This window comes from Phyllobates terribilis, unplaced genomic scaffold (assembly GCF_046119375.1).
Source record: "Phyllobates terribilis strain yellow unplaced genomic scaffold, ASM4611937v1 Scaffold_7__3_contigs__length_470593459, whole genome shotgun sequence".
Lineage (NCBI taxonomy): Eukaryota > Metazoa > Chordata > Amphibia > Anura > Dendrobatidae > Phyllobates > Phyllobates terribilis.
The window spans coordinates 161,828,515-161,849,124 of NW_027362767.1; the positions used below are offsets into that span (position 1 = coordinate 161,828,515).

Consider the following 20,610-nt stretch of genomic DNA (forward strand, 5'->3'; position numbering starts at 1 on the left):
TTGGCTGGATCCAGGACCTGGTGGACGCAGCACGGCTCGGGTGGTCACTAGCAGCTGGAGTGACCGGAACATCAGCAGTGAGTAAATACCCTAAACTGCACAACCCGACTCTGTCTTCCTTTAACATCTATGCTGCACCACCACAACCCCCATCCTCTGCACCTGACCCCCTGAGGCTATACCCCACCCGTTGGGGGTTATACCATCAAAAGCTGCACCTACACCATCAGCCTCAGCGGACCCTGCTGCAGCGGCGGCCACAGTGACCGCATCACAACGGGTGGCGTAGTCGACACAAAAGAACTTTTAATAACATCTGTAGGACTGCCACATAACACTGAGCTTGACGCCCTGGGCACGGGACCGGGTCACAGCCGCTCGGAGACTACAAACCCCCATCTGATCCGGTGCCGGGTATTCCCCTCAAAAAAGGAATATGTCCCAGGGGGCGCGTCACAAGTAATGAGTACCTGAACATTTTAGTGCTCTCTCATCACTATACAGGATTAAAAATAACATTGATGCCACATTCCAGGGATAATGCTCATATACAGGTTGCACCACAGGGATAATGCACATAGTGTTGTCACATAACAGTAATAAACTATTATTTCACAATAGATAATAAAAACAGTGATGTCACAGTATAGAGATAATGTACACAGTGATGTCACAGCAGCGGGATAATATACAGAGTTATATCCCAGTACAGAGATAATAAAAAAGAGATTTCATAGTATTAGGATAAAGCACACAGTGATGTCACAGTAAAGGGATAATGAATGTACACAGCTAATATCTGAAGTGAGTTAAATGCAGTAGACATTTTCCACAGAAAATCATTCTTCAGCTTTTGGAGCAGAATCCGCAGAGGCAAACCTTCACCAAAATCTATATGAATTGGCGCTGTTCTCACTTGCAGATTTCCGTGTGTTTTTTTCAATATTTGATGCAAAAATAGCAGCTGATCTATCTATTATCCATCCATCAATCCATCCATCCACCAGAATATCTAGTCTTTTTAGACCTCCTTCTGTATTTGGACTATAATTTAAGAGTTAATCAGTAAAAACTTGAGAGCCTGTTCTTCCACATCTTAGTCACGTTCAAGAATGTGGGCGGAGAAGTCTACGACGGTGTGAAGCCATGTGTTATAGGTTTCCGGCATGTGGAATGGTGTAATGGGGATCCTGATGTTAGCAGCGTATATGTCTGCTGCAGGTGAGTACCACCTGTGTACCCCACTGATTGTGACAATGGTGCACCCGTTTGATTGTGAGTGGCGGACGCTTGTATACCAGGCCTTATCTCTTCCATATAAGTGTTGTGTGTCGGCCTCAGGCTCTTGCATCTAAAACTTTCCTGTGCTTCAATCTTTCACCATTTTGAATAGATCTGTATGCTGCTAGTTAGTGAGAACACGATCACGTAACTGCTGAATAGTGGACACAGGAAGATTTCACTCTGATACTGCAGCCATCTTCCAGTAAACCAGATGTTTAGATCTTTAGTTGGATGTATTGTGCTACAGGACGGTGATTCAATGAGTAGGGAGAAGGGGCGTACAAATGTAGGTGACAGCTTTGGGATTCTGAACTATAGCGTCAAGCAAGCAAAGCAAAGCAAAGCAATTCTCCCCTCAGTGGGAAGCAAAGACATCCCACTGAGGGGAGAATCTGTTTTAGATCAGATCTATATAGACTCATCATTCTGTGTGTGTGATCATACTTTTTTGGGGGCTCTTTGGGCCATTATACTGTGATAACAATAATACTCTTTATTTATATAGCGTCAATATATTCCGCAGCGCTTTACACTTCAGAGGTTCATAGACAAGAGTCATAAGTAACATAGCTAAAGATCATACAATAATTAAAGTAAAAATAATGACGACCCTGCTCGTAAAAGCTTACAATCTACAATACGATGGGGGGCTGTTGGGGATCATATTGTGTGGATGATTGTGGGGGCATCCGTACTTTGTAGAGGCCGTCATACTGTGAGTGGTATCATACCTTTTTGGGGGCAGTGGGGGCTCATATTAGGTGCGGGGCTTAGGGGACTATTATACTGTGTGTTGGGGACTGTGTGGGCCATCATACTGTGTTTTGGAGCTGTAGGATCATCATACTGTGTATGGGAAAGCAGGGACCATCCTACTGTGTGTTGGGGACTGTGCGGGTAATCATACTGTGCTTATGAGCTGTAGCGGCATCATACGGTGTATGGGAGGCGCAGGAACCATCATACTGTGGGCCAGGGAAGCAGGGCAGCAGGGCAGCACGGTGGCTCAGTGGTTAGCACTGCAGTCTTGCAGCACTGGGGTCCTGGGTTCAAATCCCACCAAGGACAACATCTGCAAGGAGTTTGTATGTTCTCCTCATGTTTGTGTGGGGTTCCTCTGGGTTCTCCAGTTTCCTCCCACACTCCAAAGACATAATGATAGGGAATGTAGATTGTGAACCCCAATGGGGACAGTGATGATAATGTCTGTAAAGTGCTGTGGAATTAATGGCGCTATATAAGTGAGTAAAATAAATAAATAAATACAGTGTGTTGGGGACTGTGTGGGCCATCATACTGTGTTTAAGGTAGCTGTTTTGCTCATAGTACAATAGCTCAGTAACAGAAGAACTATGATTTGCTGCTTTTTATAAACACCGCGGGTCATAGGCGTCGGCTGATGGTACTACTACCACCATCAGCCAGTGCCTCCTGCCATAGGAAACAGTGAGCGCATCCGCCGGCGCCTGTGCTCTGCTGAAAGTAAAAAAAAAAATATGTTCAAATAAAAGTAAACACATTATACTCACCTACACCTTGTCTCCGATGTTCACCGCCCCTGCAAAAAATAAAAAATCACCATACTCACCTTACAGCTAATCCCCGAAGCCCATGATCACCTGTTATAAAAGTAAAATAATAAAGCAACCTTATCTTCACCTTTCAGCCACAGTCCAAATATTGAGGGTCCCACGAAGATCCCATGAACAGAGCGGCCACATTCTAAAATGTGACCATTCTGTTCAGCAGCCGGAAATACACTGTCTCAGTGTATTGCTGGCAAATGAAGTCAGCGCATGCGCAGTGAGTATTTTCCCACACTTGCCAATGAGTTTAACTGAGTTCAACTCATTGCAAGCATGATAAAATACTCACCGCACATGCATGAGTCAGTGTATTGCCGGCTGGTTAACAGAGCGGTCGCATTTTACAATGTGCCCGTTCTGTTCATGGGATCTTCATGGGACCCTCGATATTTGGACTGCGTTGGAAAGGTAAGGATGAAATTGATTGGTTATTTTACTTTTATTACAGGTGATCATGGGCTTCGGGGATTAGGTGTAAGGTGAATATATGGTGTTTTTTTATTTTTTGCCGGGGCGGAGAATATCGGGGACAAGGTGTAGGTGAGTATAATGTGTCTTATTTTTATTTGAACATTTTTTTATTAATTTTAACATTTTTTTTTTTACTTTCAGCAGATCACAGGCGCCGGCAGATGGGAGACTACTGCTCTCATCCAGCGGTGCCTGCCTTCGCTGTTTCTTATGGCAGGAGGTGATGGTTGATGGTGGTAGTAGTACCATCAGCCGGCGCCTATTACCCACTGTAAGCTTTTTACCGCAGGTCACTGCCACAGCGCTCTGACCACAGTAATGCTATTACCGCAGATCAGAGTCAGTATTTCCTGCGCTGTCACGCAAATGACAGCGCGGGAAACCAGGTAAATTCAGGCACTCCATTCAAATGAATGGGGTCCAGGTTCGGGTATCCAAACTTTTAAAAAACTGTTGGGTGTTCGGCTCAATTAACTGAACCATCACGGGTTCGCCCATCACTAATAATATGCAATAAAATTAATGTAAAATAATAATATGTCAATATTAATATTGATAAAGCAGCAAAGTGATATTTAAAATATAACTTTTAATAAGAATTGATAAAAAAAATATTCATAACAAATATAAAAAAGGACCAAAGATAAAAAGATGGTGCTCTGGGTCTATTGGCACAGTATGAATATTTGCCGTGACTAAGAATATTAATTCATATTCTCGTGGCATGGTGACCCACTTTGTATCTGTTGCATGTGTGTACAGTTGCTCTTGGTTGACTTTCGGGTCATAAGGTCCTTAGACTGTAGATTGTTTTTTGTCTTTGATCCTTTCTTATATTTGTTATGCTGAATTTTTATCGATATTTATTAAAAGTTATATTTTAAATACCACTTCGCTGCTTTATCTTGATCATTGGTAATGGTTTGTGTACCCCCTATTGCTTTAATATTGAACATAATTAATTTCAGCTTATTTGTTTGGTCCTTTATAACAGTCACGGTATCTAATGTGATCCCTTGGAAAAATTAGTTGATATAGCCCATAGTGACACATACATGCTTGGCTTATAACATATGTAACATACAGTACAGACCAAAAGTTTGGACACACCTTCTCATTTAAAGATTTTTCTGTATTTTCATGACTATGAAAATTGTAAATTCACACTGAAGGCATCAAAACCATGAATTAACACATGTGGAATTATATACTTAACAAAAAAGTGTGAAACAACTGAAAATATGTCTTATATTCTAGGTTCTTCAAAGTAGCCACCTTTTGCTTTGATGACTGCTTTGCACTCTTGGCATTCTCTTGATGAGCTTCAAGAGGTAGTCACTGGAAATGGTTTTCACTTCACAGGTGTGCCCTGTCAGGTTTATTAAGTGGGATTACTTGCCTTATAAATGGGGTTGGGACCATCAGTTGTGTTGTGCAGAAGTCAGGTGGATAAACAGCTGATAGTCCTAATGAATAGACTGTTAGAATTTGTATTATGGCTAAAAAAAAGCAGCTAAGTAAAGAAAAATGAGTGCCCATCATTACTTTAAGATATGAAGGTCAGTCAGTCCGAAAAATTGGGCAAACTTTGAAAGTGTCCCAAGTGCAGTTGCAAAAACCATCAAGCGCTACAAAGAAACTGGCTCACATGAGGACCGCCCCAGGAAAGGAAGACCAAGAGTCACCTCTGCTTCTGAGGATAAGTTTATCCGAGTCACCAGCCTCAGAAATCGCAGGTTAACAGCAGCTCAGATTAGAGACCAGGTCAATGCCACACAGAGTTCTAGCAGCAGACACATCTCTACAACAACTGTTAAGAGGAGACTTTGTGCAGCAGGCCTTCATGGTAAAATAGCTGCTAGGAAACCACTGCTAAGGACAGGCAACAAGCAGAAGAGACTTGTTTGGGCTAAAGAACACAAGGAATGGACATTAGACCAGTGGAAATCTGTGCTTTGGTCTGATGAATTCAAACTGACACCCCAACATTGTTGTGGGGGTCATAACTAAGGGGCTCAGCAAGTTTTAGGGTGATCTGACCAAAGGGGGTGGAGCTATGACCCCCCAAAGTGGGCACCCCTGCCCCAATCAAGTCAATGGGGTGGACTGGCCCGCTTTGGCATTTAATAGCTCCACCCCCTGTGGGCTGATTTGCCCTCAATTTGGTACCCTTGTAGAAGTCATGTTGAGGTAGGTACCCCTATTTTTTGGTGATTTTTGGACCAGTAGAACCGGTACTGCTAGCTTCGTCCCACGCCATTTATAGCGGTACCAATTCTACTGGTCCAAAAATCACCAAAAAAATAGGGGTAGGTGGCCACAGTGGTGTGCCACAAGGATGCCAAATTTGGGGCAAATCGGCCCACAGGGTGCAGAGCTATTAAATGCCAAAGTGGGCCAGTCTGCCCCATTCAAGTCAATAGGGATGGGTGCCCACTTTGGGGGGTCATAGCTCTGCCCCCTTTGGTCAGATAACCCTAAAACTTGCTGTGCCTCTTAGCTATGACCCCCACAATAAAGCTGGGGTGTCAGTTCGAATTCTTTAAAAAAGTGCCAAAAATGACATAAGGATCGATTTTGGCAAAAATGAAATTTTGGGGGGAATTCAAACTGAAACTGTGCAGTGTATATATACAGGACAGGAGAAGTGGTACTGTGCAGTGTGTATATATACAAGACAGTAGATATGGTACTGTGCAGTGTATATATACAGGGGACAGGAGGAGTGGTACTGTCCAGGTATATATACTGGACAGGAGAAGAAGTACTGTGCAGTGTATATATACAGGACAGGAGGAGTGGTACTGTGCAGTGTATATATACAGGACAGGAGAAGTGGTACTGTGCAGTGTATATATACAGGACAGGAGGAGTGGTACTATGCAGTGTGTATATACAGGACAGGAGCAGAATTTCTGTGCATGGTATATATATAGGACAGGAGGAGTGGTACTGTGCAGTGTATATCTACAGGACAGGAGCAGAAGTACTGTGCAGTGTACATATATAGGACAGGAGAAGTGGTACTGTGCAGTGTATATAAACAGGACAGGAGGAGTGGTACTGTGAAGTGTATATCTACAGGACAGGAGAAGTGGTACTGTGCAGTGTATATACACAGGACAGGAGGAGTGGTACTGTGCAGTGTATATATACAGGACAGGAGCAGAAGTACTGTGCAGTGTATATATATAGGACAGGAGAAGTGGTACTGTGCAGTGTATACCTATAGGACAGGAGGAGTGGTACTGTGCAGTGTATATCTACAGGACGGGAGGAGTGGTACTATGCAGTGTATATATACACAGGACGGGAGGAGTGGTACTGTGCAGTGTATATCTACAGGACAGGAAAAGTGGTACTGTGCAGTGTATAAATACAGGACAGGAGAAGTGGTAATTTGCTGTATATATATGCAGGACAGGAGGACTGGTACTGTGCAGTATATATATACAGGACAGGAGAAGTGGTACTGTGCAGTGTATACACACAGGACAGGAGGAGTGGTGCTGAGAGTAGCACCTGCCTCCTGAGCTCAAGCACTTCCAGGAGGAGGGTCGTCATCTGCCTCTCTTCTCCCCAGGGAGAGGCAGGCCTACTGGGAGGCCGGCATGGCTTCCCAGCCTCCTATCCCCCGGTCTATGCCAGCGGGGGAGAAGGAGCCTCAACAACCGGCCCAGGAGGGAGTGAGGAGATCGGGAAGGGTGAGGAAGAGCACATCCACCTGCTCCAACCCCGAGACTGTTCACCGCCCGCCCAGAGAGGGAGACCGGGGCACCCCAGGCCCCAGGAACAGGAGCCCAGCAAGATCCTGGGGAGAGATGAGCTCCAGCGAGTGCACAAGTTCCTTCTCCTCCCGAGTGGTCGCCACGTTGCGAGAGTACGAGTACGCCGGCAAAGCACTAACCCAGCTGAAAGAGGAGCTGAGGGAGGCCCGAATCCTGAACACCCGGGCGTCCAACAAGGAGAGACCCGCGACCTCCCAGAGGTTTAAAGCCCTCAGAGACGAGGTGGTTAGTGCTCCTCCGGGAGGGGATTGAGAAAAGCGCAGGTCCCTTCCTGGAGAGGTTTAAGAACCAGCGGCGGTTCTCAGAAATGAAGGGGTTAAACACCTCAGGAGAACCGCCAGCCGGCGTCCTTAGTGAAGAGGAGGAGGAGGATGAAGAGGTGACTGGAGTCTTAGTTGCTGGAGCCAGTGAGGGGCAGAGCCGGAGCTCAAGTGGTCTCCCTGCAGGGCAGAGGACTCCCATAGCAGAGGCTGGAGTGTCGGGGGAGGAGGAGGAAGGAGGACTGCTGAGGGAGATCCGACTGCTGGAGTCTCTAGTGGACCTGACTAAGTTTTCTTTCGGTGAGGACAAACCAGTGGAGGAGACCAAGAGGAGGAAGAGGAAGACTGGAGGAGCTGCACAGGAGGTGGTGAGTTACAAGTATGTACCAATGTCTGATGTTGCACCTGCCACCTTCTGTTTAAACCCCACCAAACTTAAAGGCACGGGCTCTGCAGTGGGCTCGAGGCAGAGGCAAGGTGGGCAGAGGAGGAGGACGTCCGGCGATGCTGCCATCTGTGCGGGGAACAGTGCAGGGGGCGAGGCTGTGGAGGTACTCACAGCGCCGGACATAGGAAGTTCTGTGGAGTTTCCCACCCTGCCCTCTGCGGCTAAGCCGGTTATCACCGGGGCTGGGGGGGCAGGGAAGGATGTGAAAAACACATCTGCAAAGAACACTGGGCACACTGCTGCGACAGGGGGGCAGTGTGCCCTAGCGCCCAAAAAGTACACTAAGACCCCAAAGTCTGTGGGTGCAGGGCGGGCAGAGGTGCAGAGAAAACAATCTGGCCAGAACAAGGACCAAAATGCTGCAGTAGGGGGGCGGGGCGCTCCAGGAGACGACCTGCAGAAAGCCAGCAGCAACCAAAGGGAAACGGGTGTGGTGCTGCAGGGAAAGGAGTCTCTGGGAGTGGTCCCCTCCCCTGGCCCAGCAGGTGTGAGTGCAGAGACACCAGACACAAGGGAGGAAGGAATGGAGGTGACTGTGGAAGGTGCAGAGAACAGCAGAGGTAATGGGGTGACAAGTAAAGGGAATGGAAGTAGTGGTGCAGTGAATGATGGGAGTAATGGTGGAGCAGATGGTGGGAGTAATGGTGGAGCAGATGGTGAGAGTAGTAGGAATGGTGGAAGTAGTGGTGCAGTGAATAATGATGCAGCAAATGGTGGGGGTAGTGGTGCAGTGAATGATGATGTAGCAAATGGTGGGGGTAGTGGTGGAATGAATGCTGGGAGTAGTGGTGTAGCAAATGTTGGGGGTAGTGGTGTAATAAATGGTGGGAGTAATGATGCAGCAAATGGTGGCAGAAGTAGTGGAGTGAATGATGGGAGTAATGGTCCTGCGAATAATGTGAGTAGTAGTGGAGTGAATGGTGAAAGCAGCACTGGTGTTGGTGGGGGGGGGAGTAGGCACTGGTCCCGCTGCCCCACCAGCATTGGCGGGGGCCTCAGCCCAAAGCTATTCAGGAGCTGTCAGTGCTGGGGGTAGTAGTGCGCCCTCGTCTGGTGGCCCTGGGGATGGTGACTTGCAACAGCAGCTCCTGGACGCCCTGAGGAGAGGGGAGAGCTCCATCACTGTAGAGGGGAGGGAGGTTGATCTGTCTTTCTGGATAGAGAGACATGGTCTTTCAGCCTTCCGAGATAGAGGGGCAGAGACTGTCTGGTCTCTGCCGACAACGGGACAGAGGAGTAACCGTAGGAACGTGGTCCGTCTCCAGTGGGTAAGCAAGGATGCCTGTCCTGATAGGTCGAAGGTGGTTGAGCTCCTGCTGGGGATGGGCTTTGCGGCATATGACATCTTTGCCTTGATCCATCCCTACGGGACCTCCTACTTCGATGTCAGCTTCGTGAGACCGGAGGGCCTAGAGCTTTTCTGGTCTCGCCATGAGCTGGCTCGGAGTCGCCCCGAATGGCATGGTCTCTTTCCCCTGGCAATAACCCGCCAAGATTCAGTCAGGAAAGTGACCGTTTTGACTAGTAACGAGTCACTTTCCTGTATGGACATTACCACCTGGGTGAGTCGATACGGAGAGGTCACCAATATTCCCGAAAAGAATCTGGATGACCATGGTATCTGGTCAGGGGCCTGGACCTTCATGGTGAGATTGAAGGTTTTGGGAAACACTGTTACCCATATCCCCTCTTCAACCTTTTTGGGGAGGGATAGGATCTTGATTTTCTACCGGGGGCAGTCTAAGGTCTGTCACAGGTGCGGTAGCCCCACACACTTCAGTGCGCAGTGTACCACCCAGAAATGCGCACTGTGTGGGGACCTCGGTCATCTTGCTGCTGCCTGTCGCAGGAGTAGGTGTAACTTGTGTGGTGACCTCGGTCACCCGTTCAGTCTCTGTCCGCGTTCCTTCGCCAATGCGGTCCTGAAAGCGGCGAGTGTGGGACAGGCGAAAGCCGGGACTAATCTTGCCGGTGAAGGGACCAGTAGAGGCGGGGGAGGCAGGGATCCGGTGAGGAGCAAGCTGCCGCCATCCACCATCAGGCGGCAGGAGCAGCGCCGTGGGGACAGGGGGCAGGGAGTAATGTCCCTAAACTCTGACCCAGGTACTTCACTTGCAGCTGAGGATCCTAAAGACAGCGAATTGAGCGAGGAAGTCAAGAGACTTGAAAGGGAAGAGCGAGAGGACACCACATCTTCCCAGGAACCCTCTTCTGGTGACAGTCTAGATGAGGGAGAGGGGGAGTGGTCACAGAAAAAGAAAAAGGGTAACAGGAAAACGGCCAGAGGTAGGAGGGGGACCAGGTCTCGAGCTGCCTCTTTGGAGTGCGAGCCCTCTGACTCTCTGGCCGCAATCCAAGCGCCATTGGAGGGTTCTGCCGCCCTCCCTCTGGTGGATCTCTCCAACCGGTTCGGGGCTCTCCAGGACCTCCCTCTGGAGGGGGGAAGCGGGGACCCGGGGCCGGAGGTTGCGGACAGGGTGGTTGGGGCTCAGGAGATGGCTGGGTCTTCCTCTCGGGGGGCAAATACAAAGCCCTCTGGGGGGACGACTAACCCAGGACCACCAGACGAGGGCAAGAATGTATGTAAGGAGAGAATGGACGAGTCTGTTTGTCTTAAGCGCACTAAAAACCCGTCATTATCAGAGGAAGAGGTTGGGACTGTCAGTGGTGGGAAGAAAAAGGCTATCTAATTCAATCAATCATGATGGCGGCACCCACCCCGTTGACGCTGGCAACTATTAATGTTTGCAGCATAAAGTCAGATGCGGCAAGGTACACGGCCTTTCATTTTCTCTGCCAACTTGACGCCGACATTTTGTTTTTGCAGGAGACCAGGTTGACCGATATATCAACCTTGCATAAAGCAAGGCGGGAGTGGAGGCATGGGCCCTCCTACTGGTCTCTCGCGGCCGAGCCGTATAGCGGGGTGGCGGTCCTTTTTAAGACCGCAGTGGTTGAATGCAGACGAGTGATCGAATTAGAAATGGGGAGATGCTTGATCCTAGATGTCTCCATGGGGGGCCAAGAGCTTTGGCTCATTAACATCTATGGTCCCCAGTCCAAGTGGGACCGCAAATGTCTCTTCCTGAATATCAAACCTTTTTTATTTTCGAGTCGGCAGGTGGTCTTTGGAGGGGATTTCAACAATGTCACGAGATCCTGTGATAGAGGAGGTTCCGGAGACCGGCTGGCTTATGACTGCGTCGCGTTAAACAGGATAGTGAGTGAGGCTCGCCTGGTGGATGTCCACATCCGGCACAACCCGGGCGACACGGGATTCACCTTTTTTAGAGGTAGTCAGTGCAGGTCTAGGCTAGACAGGTTTTATTTGAAGGAGGAGGCCGTCTCTTCACCGTTGTCGGTTGTGGAGGTGGAGTTCTCCGATCACTGTTTGATTATGTTTTCTCTGAACGTTACAGAGACTCCTCGGATGGGAAGAGGTTATTGGAAGCTGAATTCGTCACTCCTTGAGGAAGAAGCTGTAAGACGGTCTTTTGAGGAATTCTTTCAGAGCCAGGTACCATTGCTGGGCCTAAGTAACACTAAGTCAGAGTGGTGGGAGATGTTCAAACATCGGGTGGCGAGATTCTTCCGGCAGCTCTCGAACCTCAGAAGCCTGAACAGGGATCGCCTGTATCAGGGCATGAGGAGGAAACTCGAGCATCTTGTCTCGACTGGAGGTAGCCGCGAGGAGATCTCCAGAGTGAAGTCCTTGCTGAAGAGGTGTCAGTACGATAGGCACGCATCTTTGGTTTTCGAGAGGGACTACGGGAAGTACTGCTCGCCCGACCCTTACAGAAACTGTAAGATGTCAGTGAATAGTAAGATAGTGACGGGGCTGGTGGACAGTACGGGGTCCCTGAGAAGGTCCAGATCAGGGATCTTGGAGTTCGTCAGTTCCTACTACTCGCACCTCTTGGGAAGGAGGGAGCTTGATCGTGACAGGATGTCGGCTTTCCTGGCTGAATCTGTTCCTGAGCCAGGGGCTGACCTCTCGCTGGGCGATTTGGCAGAAGCGATCAAAGAAGAGGAAGTGAGACTGGCGATTGATGGGCTTAGGCCCAAAAAGTCGCCAGGTCCGGATGGCTTAACATCCGAGTTCTTTAGGACCTTTAGGGACTCTTTGGTCCCCCTCTTGACTCAGTTGTTCAACGAGTGTCTCTCCTCGGGTACTCTGCCGAGATCATTAAGGAGGTCAGCTTTGATCATTTTGTCAAAGGGTAAGGATCCGTCACGCATTGAGAACTGGCATCCCATAGCACTTCTCAATGTGGACAGGAAGATTTTGGCTAAGATACTTTTCAACAGGCTGGTGAAGTTTGCACCCCGGCTCCTTTCGGAGGTTCAGCACTGTTGCGTTCCTGGCCGTAGCACTTTTAGTGCTGTTCTAGGTGTCCGAGAGGCCGTGGAGCAAGGCAGGGCGGGCCTCTGGAAGGGGTCCCTGCTGACCCTGGATCAGGCAAAAGCCTTTGATCGGGTTAACCACGAGTACCTCTGGTCCACTTTTTTGAGGTATGGTCTGCCTGGAGGGTTTGTGGACTGGCTTAAGACCTTGTATGCAGGGGCTAAGACTTTCCCTCTGGTGAATGGGTGGATTGGACGACCTTTCGGGGTAGGATCCGGTGTCCGTCAGGGCTGTCCTCTTAGCCCTTTGCTTTACGCGTTTGCGATCGATCCCTTCCTCAGAAGGATCGATTGTGGACCGTTGGCGGGGGTGCGGATGGGCGGGGCGGCGCCGGAGGCTATCCTGAGGGTGGTGGCCTATGTGGACGATGTCACCGTCTTTGTTTCTTCGCAAGAGGAGGCAGTGGTGGTGATGTCAGAAGTGGAGCGCTACTCGGAGGCATCCGGGTCCAAGGTCAACCAGGATAAGTGTGAGAGTCTCTGGCTGGGAGGCGGAGATCCCGGGTTTGATCTTCCGGACACCCTCCCTGAACCCCAAGAACATGCCAAAGTCCTGGGCATCGAATTCGGCCAGGGTGATTACCCCACGAAAAACTGGGAAGGCAGAATCAAAGGTGTCGCCCAAAGAGTGGACCAATGGAGGAGTTGGTCTTTGACCCTGAAGGAAAGGGTTGGCCTGTGCAAAGCTTTCCTGCTCCCCTTGCTAATCTACCTGGGCAGCGTCTGTGTCTTGCCAGAGCCTCTCTGGACACGGGTCTACAGTCTGTTCTTCCAGATGTTATGGGGGAACAGACTGAACCTAGTCAAGCGGGAGGTCACTTACCGCACGAGGAGACTAGGGGGTTTGAATATGGTGAACCCCGTGGTGTTCCTAGTGAACACCTTCTTGAAAGTGAACGTGACAAACCTCTGGAAAGAGAGGGCTCCTCCGTGGGTATTCTCCTGCAAGGGATGGTTTCAGCCTTTCTTCCAGGAATGGGAGACAGGGGGAAGATTGAAGGATCTTCGCACACCACACGGGCATCTCCCGGCTTACGTTACCCCGGTTCTGAAAATGATCCACCGGTGGGGTCTGGGAATGTGGGAGGTGAGGTCCCTCCCGAGGAAACTCCTCGATATGAGGGTCTTGCTTTCTCATTTTCAGAGTCCATTGGCCCTCAAAGACTGCCCAAGTCGGGATCTGGAGGTTGGGTTGAGTTTGTTAAATTCTAGCAGGATCCCCGAGAAGTACTGGGACTTGACTTTGCGCTGCTTCCATGGTAAGCTGTGTGTGAGGGACAATTTGAAGTTCAGGAGCTCCGAGGACAGGAATTGCCCCGTGAGGCTTGTGCTAACGTGCTGGAAAGCATGGAGCACTTCCTGCTTCATTGTCCCTTTAATACAGAGGTGTACAACAGGGTGGGGGCTTCCATTGGTTGGCCGCGGCTGGCTACTCTGTCCTACGCCGGGTGGGCCTATGGAGCGTTCGGAGACCTTGGGAGAAGGGACCGAGACACTTTATTCATAGTCAGCGCAGTGGTCAGGTATTTCACGTGGAACGCACGAGTTTTAGTCTCGACGAAGAGTAAAATCCTCCATGTAGATGAAGTCTGTAGGAACATCCTAGGTGACCTGGTGAAGGTACGTTCTCTGGAGTATGAAAGACTGGGTGCCCGGAGGGCGTCCCGTCTCTGGAGGGGCTTTTCCTTCAGGGTGCCTTAGTCCGGTAGTACTCCTATATCCTGGTGGTGGGCTGATGTCTTTCCACCCTAGATTTTTGTTTTGTATTTCTGTCTCCTGAATAGAAGGTTTGCCGGCATCGAACTTGAGCCTTGGATGGTGAGTGTGTAGGTTGTGTTCTGTATATATTGTATATAATGTATAATATGGGGTTTTAGTTAGGTTGGGTGGGGGATTTGGGGGGGTTTTCATCGGCGATGATAAGAGGACTGATCTGGCCTGGTCCAGGCCCCGCCTGGGGAAAAACTTTGGGGCCTGATCCTAGCTCGGAGTAATCCTGAACTTTGTGGCCAGAGCTGGATCAGGGGTGGCGGGATAGTTAGTGTAGGTCTGTGTTTTATATATATATACTAAAAATGACAAAAAAATATAAAAAAAAAATCCCAAAAAATCAAAAAAAAAAAAGGTTTTTGTCCATGTCACTATTGTATATATTGTTATTTTTGTTTTGCTGTGGTGTGAATGAGGTGCGGTAAGGGTGTGACTAAGGTCAGGCAGTGGGACCAGTAGGTTAGTGTTAGTTTCCGGTTGTATATACGTTATATTAGGTTTAGTGTTTTATTGTATATAATCTTGTGTATAGGACGGTGTTTTATGTGTATATAGGACGGTGTGAGCGTTGTGTGGGATTGTATATAGTAGTATGAATGAAGCTGGGCCGGGGGTTTTATAGGTTTTATAATATTTATTTCATGTATATGTATATATTCCTGGGGGGATTTATTTTGTTTCTATTTTCTGTGATTTGTCGTCTTGTTTTGTTCTTATGTTTGGTGTCCTGTAATGTATTATTGTTCTGTCAAGTACTGTACTTATTCTATCAATAAAAAAAAGACCTGCAGTGTATATCTACAGGATGGGAGGAGTGGTACTGTGCAGTGTATATATACAGGACAGGAGAAGTGGTACTGTGCAGTGTATGTATAGAGGACAGGAGGAATGGTACTGTGCAGTGTATGTATAGAGGACAGGAGGAATGGTACTGTGCAGTGTATATATACAGTACAGGAGAAGTGGTACTGTGAAGTGTATATATACAGGACAGGAGCAGAAGTACTATGCAGTGTATATATATAGGACAGGAGGAGTGGTACTGTCAGTGTATATCTACAGGACAGGAGGAGTGGTACTGTGCAGTGTATATCTACAGGACGGGAGGAGTGGTACTGTGCAGTGTATATATACAGGACAGAAGAAGTGGTACTGTGCAGTGTATATATACAGGACAGGAGAGGTGGTACTGTGCAGTGTGTATATATACAGGATGAAAGGAGTGGTACTGTGCAGTATATATATACAGGACAGGAGAAGTGGTACTGTGCAGTGTATATATACAGGATGAGAGGAGTGGTACTGTGCAGTGTATATATACATTTGTACCCCGCAGAAGCCAGACCATGTGACAACATTTCGGTTCCATAACAGAAATGTTCTGTTATGAATCCGAAACATTACCACATGGGCTAATAAAGACTTCTCCACTTTTTTTACAATTAATCAGAGTGTTGAGATATACTGTATATATTATTATATTATGCGTGTACAGTACAGACCAAAAGTATGGACACACCTTCTCATTTAAAGATTTTTCTGTATTTTCATGACTTTGAAAATTGTACATTCACACTGAAAGCATCAAAACTATGAATTAACACATGTGGAATTATATACTTAACAAAAAAGTGTGAAACAACTGTAAATATGTGTAATATTCTAGGTTCTTCAAAGTAGCCACCTTTTGCTTTGATGACTGCTTTGCACACTCTTGGCATTCTCTTGATGAGCTTCAAGAGGTAGTCACCGGAAATGGTTTTCACTTCACAGGTGTGCCCTTGTCAGGTTTAATAAGTTGGATTTCTTGCCTTATAAATGGGGTTGGGACCATCAGTTGTGTTGTGCAGAAGTCAGGTGGATACACAGCTGATAGTCCTACTGAATAGACTGTTAGAATTTGTATTATGGCAAGAAAAAGCAGCTAAGTAAAGAAAAATGAGTGGCCATCAATACTTTAAGAAATGAAGGTCAGTCAGTGCGAAAAATTGGGAAAACTTTGAAAGTGTTCCCAAGTGCAGTTGCAAAAACCAACAAGCGCGACAAAAAAACTGGCTCACATGAGGACCGCCCCAGGAAAAGAAGACCAAGAGTCACCTCTGCTTCTGAGGATAAGTTTTTCCGAGTCACCAGCCTCAGAAATCGCAGGTTAACAGCAGCTCAGATTAGAGACCAGGTCAATGCCACACAGAGTTCTAGCAGCAGACACATCTCTACAACAACTGTTAAGAGGAGACTTTGTGCAGCAGGCCTTCATGGTAAAATAGCTGCTAGGAAACCACTGCTAAGGACAGGCAACAAGCAGAAGAGACTTGTTTGGGCTAAAGAACATAAGGAATGGACATTAGACCAGTGGAAATCTGTGCTTTGGTCTGAGGAGTCCAAAAATTGAGATCTTTGGTTTCAACCACCGTGTCTTTGTGCGACGCAGAAAAGGTGAACGCATGGACTCTACATGCCTGGTTCCCACCGTGAAGCTTGGAGGAGGAGGTGTGATGGTGTGGGGGTGCTTTTCTGGTGACAGTCTTGGGGATTTATTCAAAATTGAAGGTATACTGAACCAGCATGGCTACCACAACATCTTGCAGCGGCATGCTATTCCATGTGGTTTTTGTTTAGTTGGACTATCATTTATTTTTCAACAGGACAATGACCCCAAACGCACCTCCAGGCTGTGCAAGAGCTATTTGACCAAGAAGGAGAGTGATGGGGTGCTACGCCAGATGACCTGGCCTCCACAGTCACCAGACCTGAACCCAATCGAGATGGTTTGGGGTGAGCTGGACCGCAGAGTGAAGGCAAAAGGGCCAACAAGGGCTAAGCATCTCTGGGAACTCCTTCAAGATTGTTGGAAGAACATTTCCGGTGACTACCTCTTGAAGCTCATCAAGAGAATGCCAAGAGTGTGCAAAGCAGTCATCAAAGCAAAAGGTGGCTACTTTGAAGAACCTAGAATATAAGACATATTTTCAGTTGTTTCACACTTTTTTGTTAAGTATATAATTCCACATGTGTTAATTCATAGTTTTGATGCCTTCAGTATGAATCTACAATTTTCATTATCATGAAAATACAGAAAAATCTTTAAATGAGAAGGTGTGTCCAAACTTTTGGTCTGTACTGTATGTATGTATGTACAGTATATACACACACACACACGAAAACATAATAAGAGCAGATACTGAGAATGACACCATGTATACAGGGCAGGAGAAGTATACACATCATACACAGCTCCACAATATATACTACAATCAATTATATATCCAGCTGCACACTATATACTGTGCAAAAGAATATAGAGTGGAGCAGTGTATATACTATATATTATATAGTGTAGGGATGTGCCAGTGTATAGTGTGGATTCCACGCTATACACTACACTATGTACACAGCACCATACTATATAAACATCTCTACACTATATATACACAACTCTACATTATAATTAAGACAGCATTATACTATATTATGATGCACACATTACAGGAGACACAAATACATCACATAGGAGACACCGCAACTGCTGAATAAACATCACAGGCCCACAAACACATCAGTCAGCTCCAGAAGTCAGCAGTTAGCCCCCAGCCTCAGAGGTAAGCCCCCAGCCCCATAAGTAAGCCCCCAGTCTCATATTTAAGCCATCAGCCCCAGAGGTCAACCCCCAGTCCAAATTGTAAGCCCCCTGCCCCAGAAATCAGCAGTCAGGCCCAGCCCCAGAGGTCAGCCCCCAGTGTCATAAGTAAGTCTCCAGCCCCAGAGGTCAGCCCCCAGTGTCATAAGTAAGCCTCCAGCCCCAGAGGTCAGCCCACAGTCCCATAAGTAAGCCCCCAGCCCTAGAAATCATCAGTCTGGCCCCAGCCCCAGAGATCAGCCCCCAGTCCCATAAGTAAGCCTCCAACCCCAGAGGTCAGCTCCCAGTCCCATAAGTAAGCCCCCAGTCCCATATGTAAGCGCCAGCCCTGGAAATCATCAGTCAAGCCCCAGCTCCAGAGATCATCCCCCAGTCTCATCAGTATGCCTCCAGCCCCAGAGGTCAGCCCCCAGTGTCATAAGCAGGCCCCAGCTCCAGAGATCAACCCCCAGTCCCATAAGTAAGCCCCCAGTCACATAAGTAAACCCCCAGTACCATAAGTAAGCCCTAGTCCCATAAGTAAGCCTCCAGTCCCATATGTAAGCCCCAGCACTAGAAATCATCAGTCAGGCCCCAGCTCCAGAGATCAGACCCCAGTGCCATAAGTATGCCTCCAGCCCCAGAGGTCAGCCCCCAGTGTCATAAGCAGGCCCCAGCTCCAGAGATCAGCCCCCAGTCCCATAAGTATGCCTCCAGCCCCAGAGGTCAGCCTCCAGTGTCATAAGTAAGCCTCCATCCCCAGAGGTCAGCCCCCAGTCCCATTAGTAAGCCCCCAGCCCCAGAAATCAGCAGTCAGGCCCCAACCCCAGAGGTCAGCCCCCAGTCTCATAAGTAAGCTCCCAGCCCCAGAGGTCATCCTCAAGCCCCATAAGTAAGCCCCGAGGCACAGAGGTCAGCCCCCAGTCCCATATGTAAACCCCCAGCCCCAGAGGTCAGCCCCCCAGCCCCATAAGTAACCCGATAACCTGGGTACCAGAAACATGTTTTTCACTAGCTAAACAACAGCATACATCATCATGCCACATTACTCACGCCAGGTAGGAGCAGAGCTGCAGAGATCTGCTTCCTGATTCGGTACGCCGCCACGCTGTGCTGCACCAACAGCTGCAGCTAGTGTTGTAAAGGCGGGAGAGAGGAGCGGGCTTTCTCCTCCCACTGTTGGCTCGTCAGCGTTCTCTTCTGTGCGACTCACGCAGCGGCTCGAATATTGAGCCCTGCTTGCGCGTGCAGCGCACCCTAATCCTGGCTGTGCCTCCAGATTTAAGGGGCCAGCAGCCGGAAAAACGAGTCGGTGGCTGGATGAGTAGGCTGAGCCCACTATGATGCACAGATTCGCGGCTTACCGTGAAAATGCCCGGTGCGCCAGATTAGCAATCCGGGCCTGCGAGGCACTAAAATTGAGCAATATTTAGCATTAAAAAACCCTAATAATGTATGAAAACAGGTAGTATTTTTTGAGAGAGTTGGTCCTACATTGCACATGTATTAAGGCAAAGGACCCAATATTTTTCAGTATGTATTATAAGTAAAAATAGCAGGAATTAATAGAGAAGGTGAGACAGCTTGTCCCACACCCCATTCCAATTTTTTAAAGGAAATGGGTCCAAAAAGTGCATTTTTGGGCATCATTCTGTATTATAGATCCCAAAATGAAAATGACCCTGTTTCATTTGTTGCAGTGGAGCCTCCACATGTTTCCGGGGTTCTGGGATCGCCCCTGAATTTAACAACTTCTATCAGCCCAGATGATGTGGAAGGAGTATTGTGGAAATTCATAGACAATGGAACAGAAAATTGGATTGTTACAATTAAGAATGGCAGCTTCGTTGATGTTCACGATGGATATAAGCAGTACGGTAAAGGAACAGTATTGGAGATCAATAATCTTACAGAGAAAGATCAAAGAATCTACATCGCCGACATTACTTTTCTTAATAATAGCATGAAAGTAGAGAGTTTTAACGTCACAGTCTGCGGTATGTATTCCTGTTACTTATGATCACTGAGTATAATGTTCATTTAATCTTTATAGAAGAAATGGTAAAACAATTCATCAATGGTGAACAATACTAATGTTACTAGAAGACTGCAGGAGATGTCAGGTCTGTGGATCCTGAAGATTCAGGGTTATCTTAAATGTATTTGTAAAAAGAACTTTCTTTTCAATAAGTATGTAACTTCCTTAAAGGGAATCTGTTACTTGCCATGAATATGTAATAAATGTCCCTGGTGTAAATGCCGCTGTTCTCCTGAATCCGGCGCTGAGTTTCTTTTCTTCCTGCGCATCTTCATTCCTGAGATATGGCCTCGTCATCCCTGTATGTCAATTTAGTCTTGTTAGTCAAGTGGGTGTGCACCTTGTCGCTCCTTTATAGAAGTCTACTTGAGGACACCGCCTAGATTGCTAAAATACTAGATTCATATAGAGAGAAGAGACCATATCTCAGGAACGGAGAGTGTCAGGAACAAAAGAAAAGCATCGCCGGATTCAGGAGAACAGCGGCTTTTATATTAGATGAAAATATTAGATAATTATGGCAAGTGTTAGGTCCTCTCTGGAGGAGTAGTTTCATAAAGACAGTTTTCTTGAAATCTCCTTCTATGAGTCTTAAAGGAGAGCGGCATATCATTTTGTCTATTACTGAACCTCATAGACCCTAGAATAGCTTTTCCAAATCTGACCCAGGGAATATTTTGAAATCAAAACTAAAGAGCATCTATACAGAATACATGCCCTATTAATTGATTTTTTAGTGGGTCAAAGCTGTTGACAAAGGTAAAACGTTGGTTCATCATAGTCTAGACCACTATTGATTATTACAGCCCGAAGAGTATAATTTCCAGTGTGTATAGTATATACGATTTTGACTTTTAGGAAAACTACTTCCAACAGGTGGCCCTAATGAGATTTTGTACGGCTCCGATTTCATACAGAGAGATACTTTTCTATTGGATGCATACG

The 20,610-nt window shown here is 47.5% G+C and overlaps 1 protein-coding gene across 3 annotated transcripts in view; it reads left to right on the forward strand.

Moving 5' to 3' along the window:
* The first annotated feature begins 1,091 nt into the window (after positions 1-1,091).
* The window catches only part of LOC141153010 (uncharacterized), a 309,390-nt gene continuing 289,871 nt past the window's right edge, over positions 1,092-20,610 (forward strand). For 2 of the 3 annotated variants that reach the window (XM_073637684.1, XM_073637685.1), the window contains exons 1-2: positions 1,092-1,221; positions 19,328-19,624. In XM_073637684.1, the coding sequence (XP_073493785.1) occupies positions 1,167-1,221; positions 19,328-19,624 (352 nt within the window). In that variant the 5' untranslated portion in view covers positions 1,092-1,166. The remainder of the gene's footprint in view (positions 1,222-19,327; positions 19,625-20,610) is intronic. The other variant, XM_073637686.1, reaches the window with a different exon arrangement.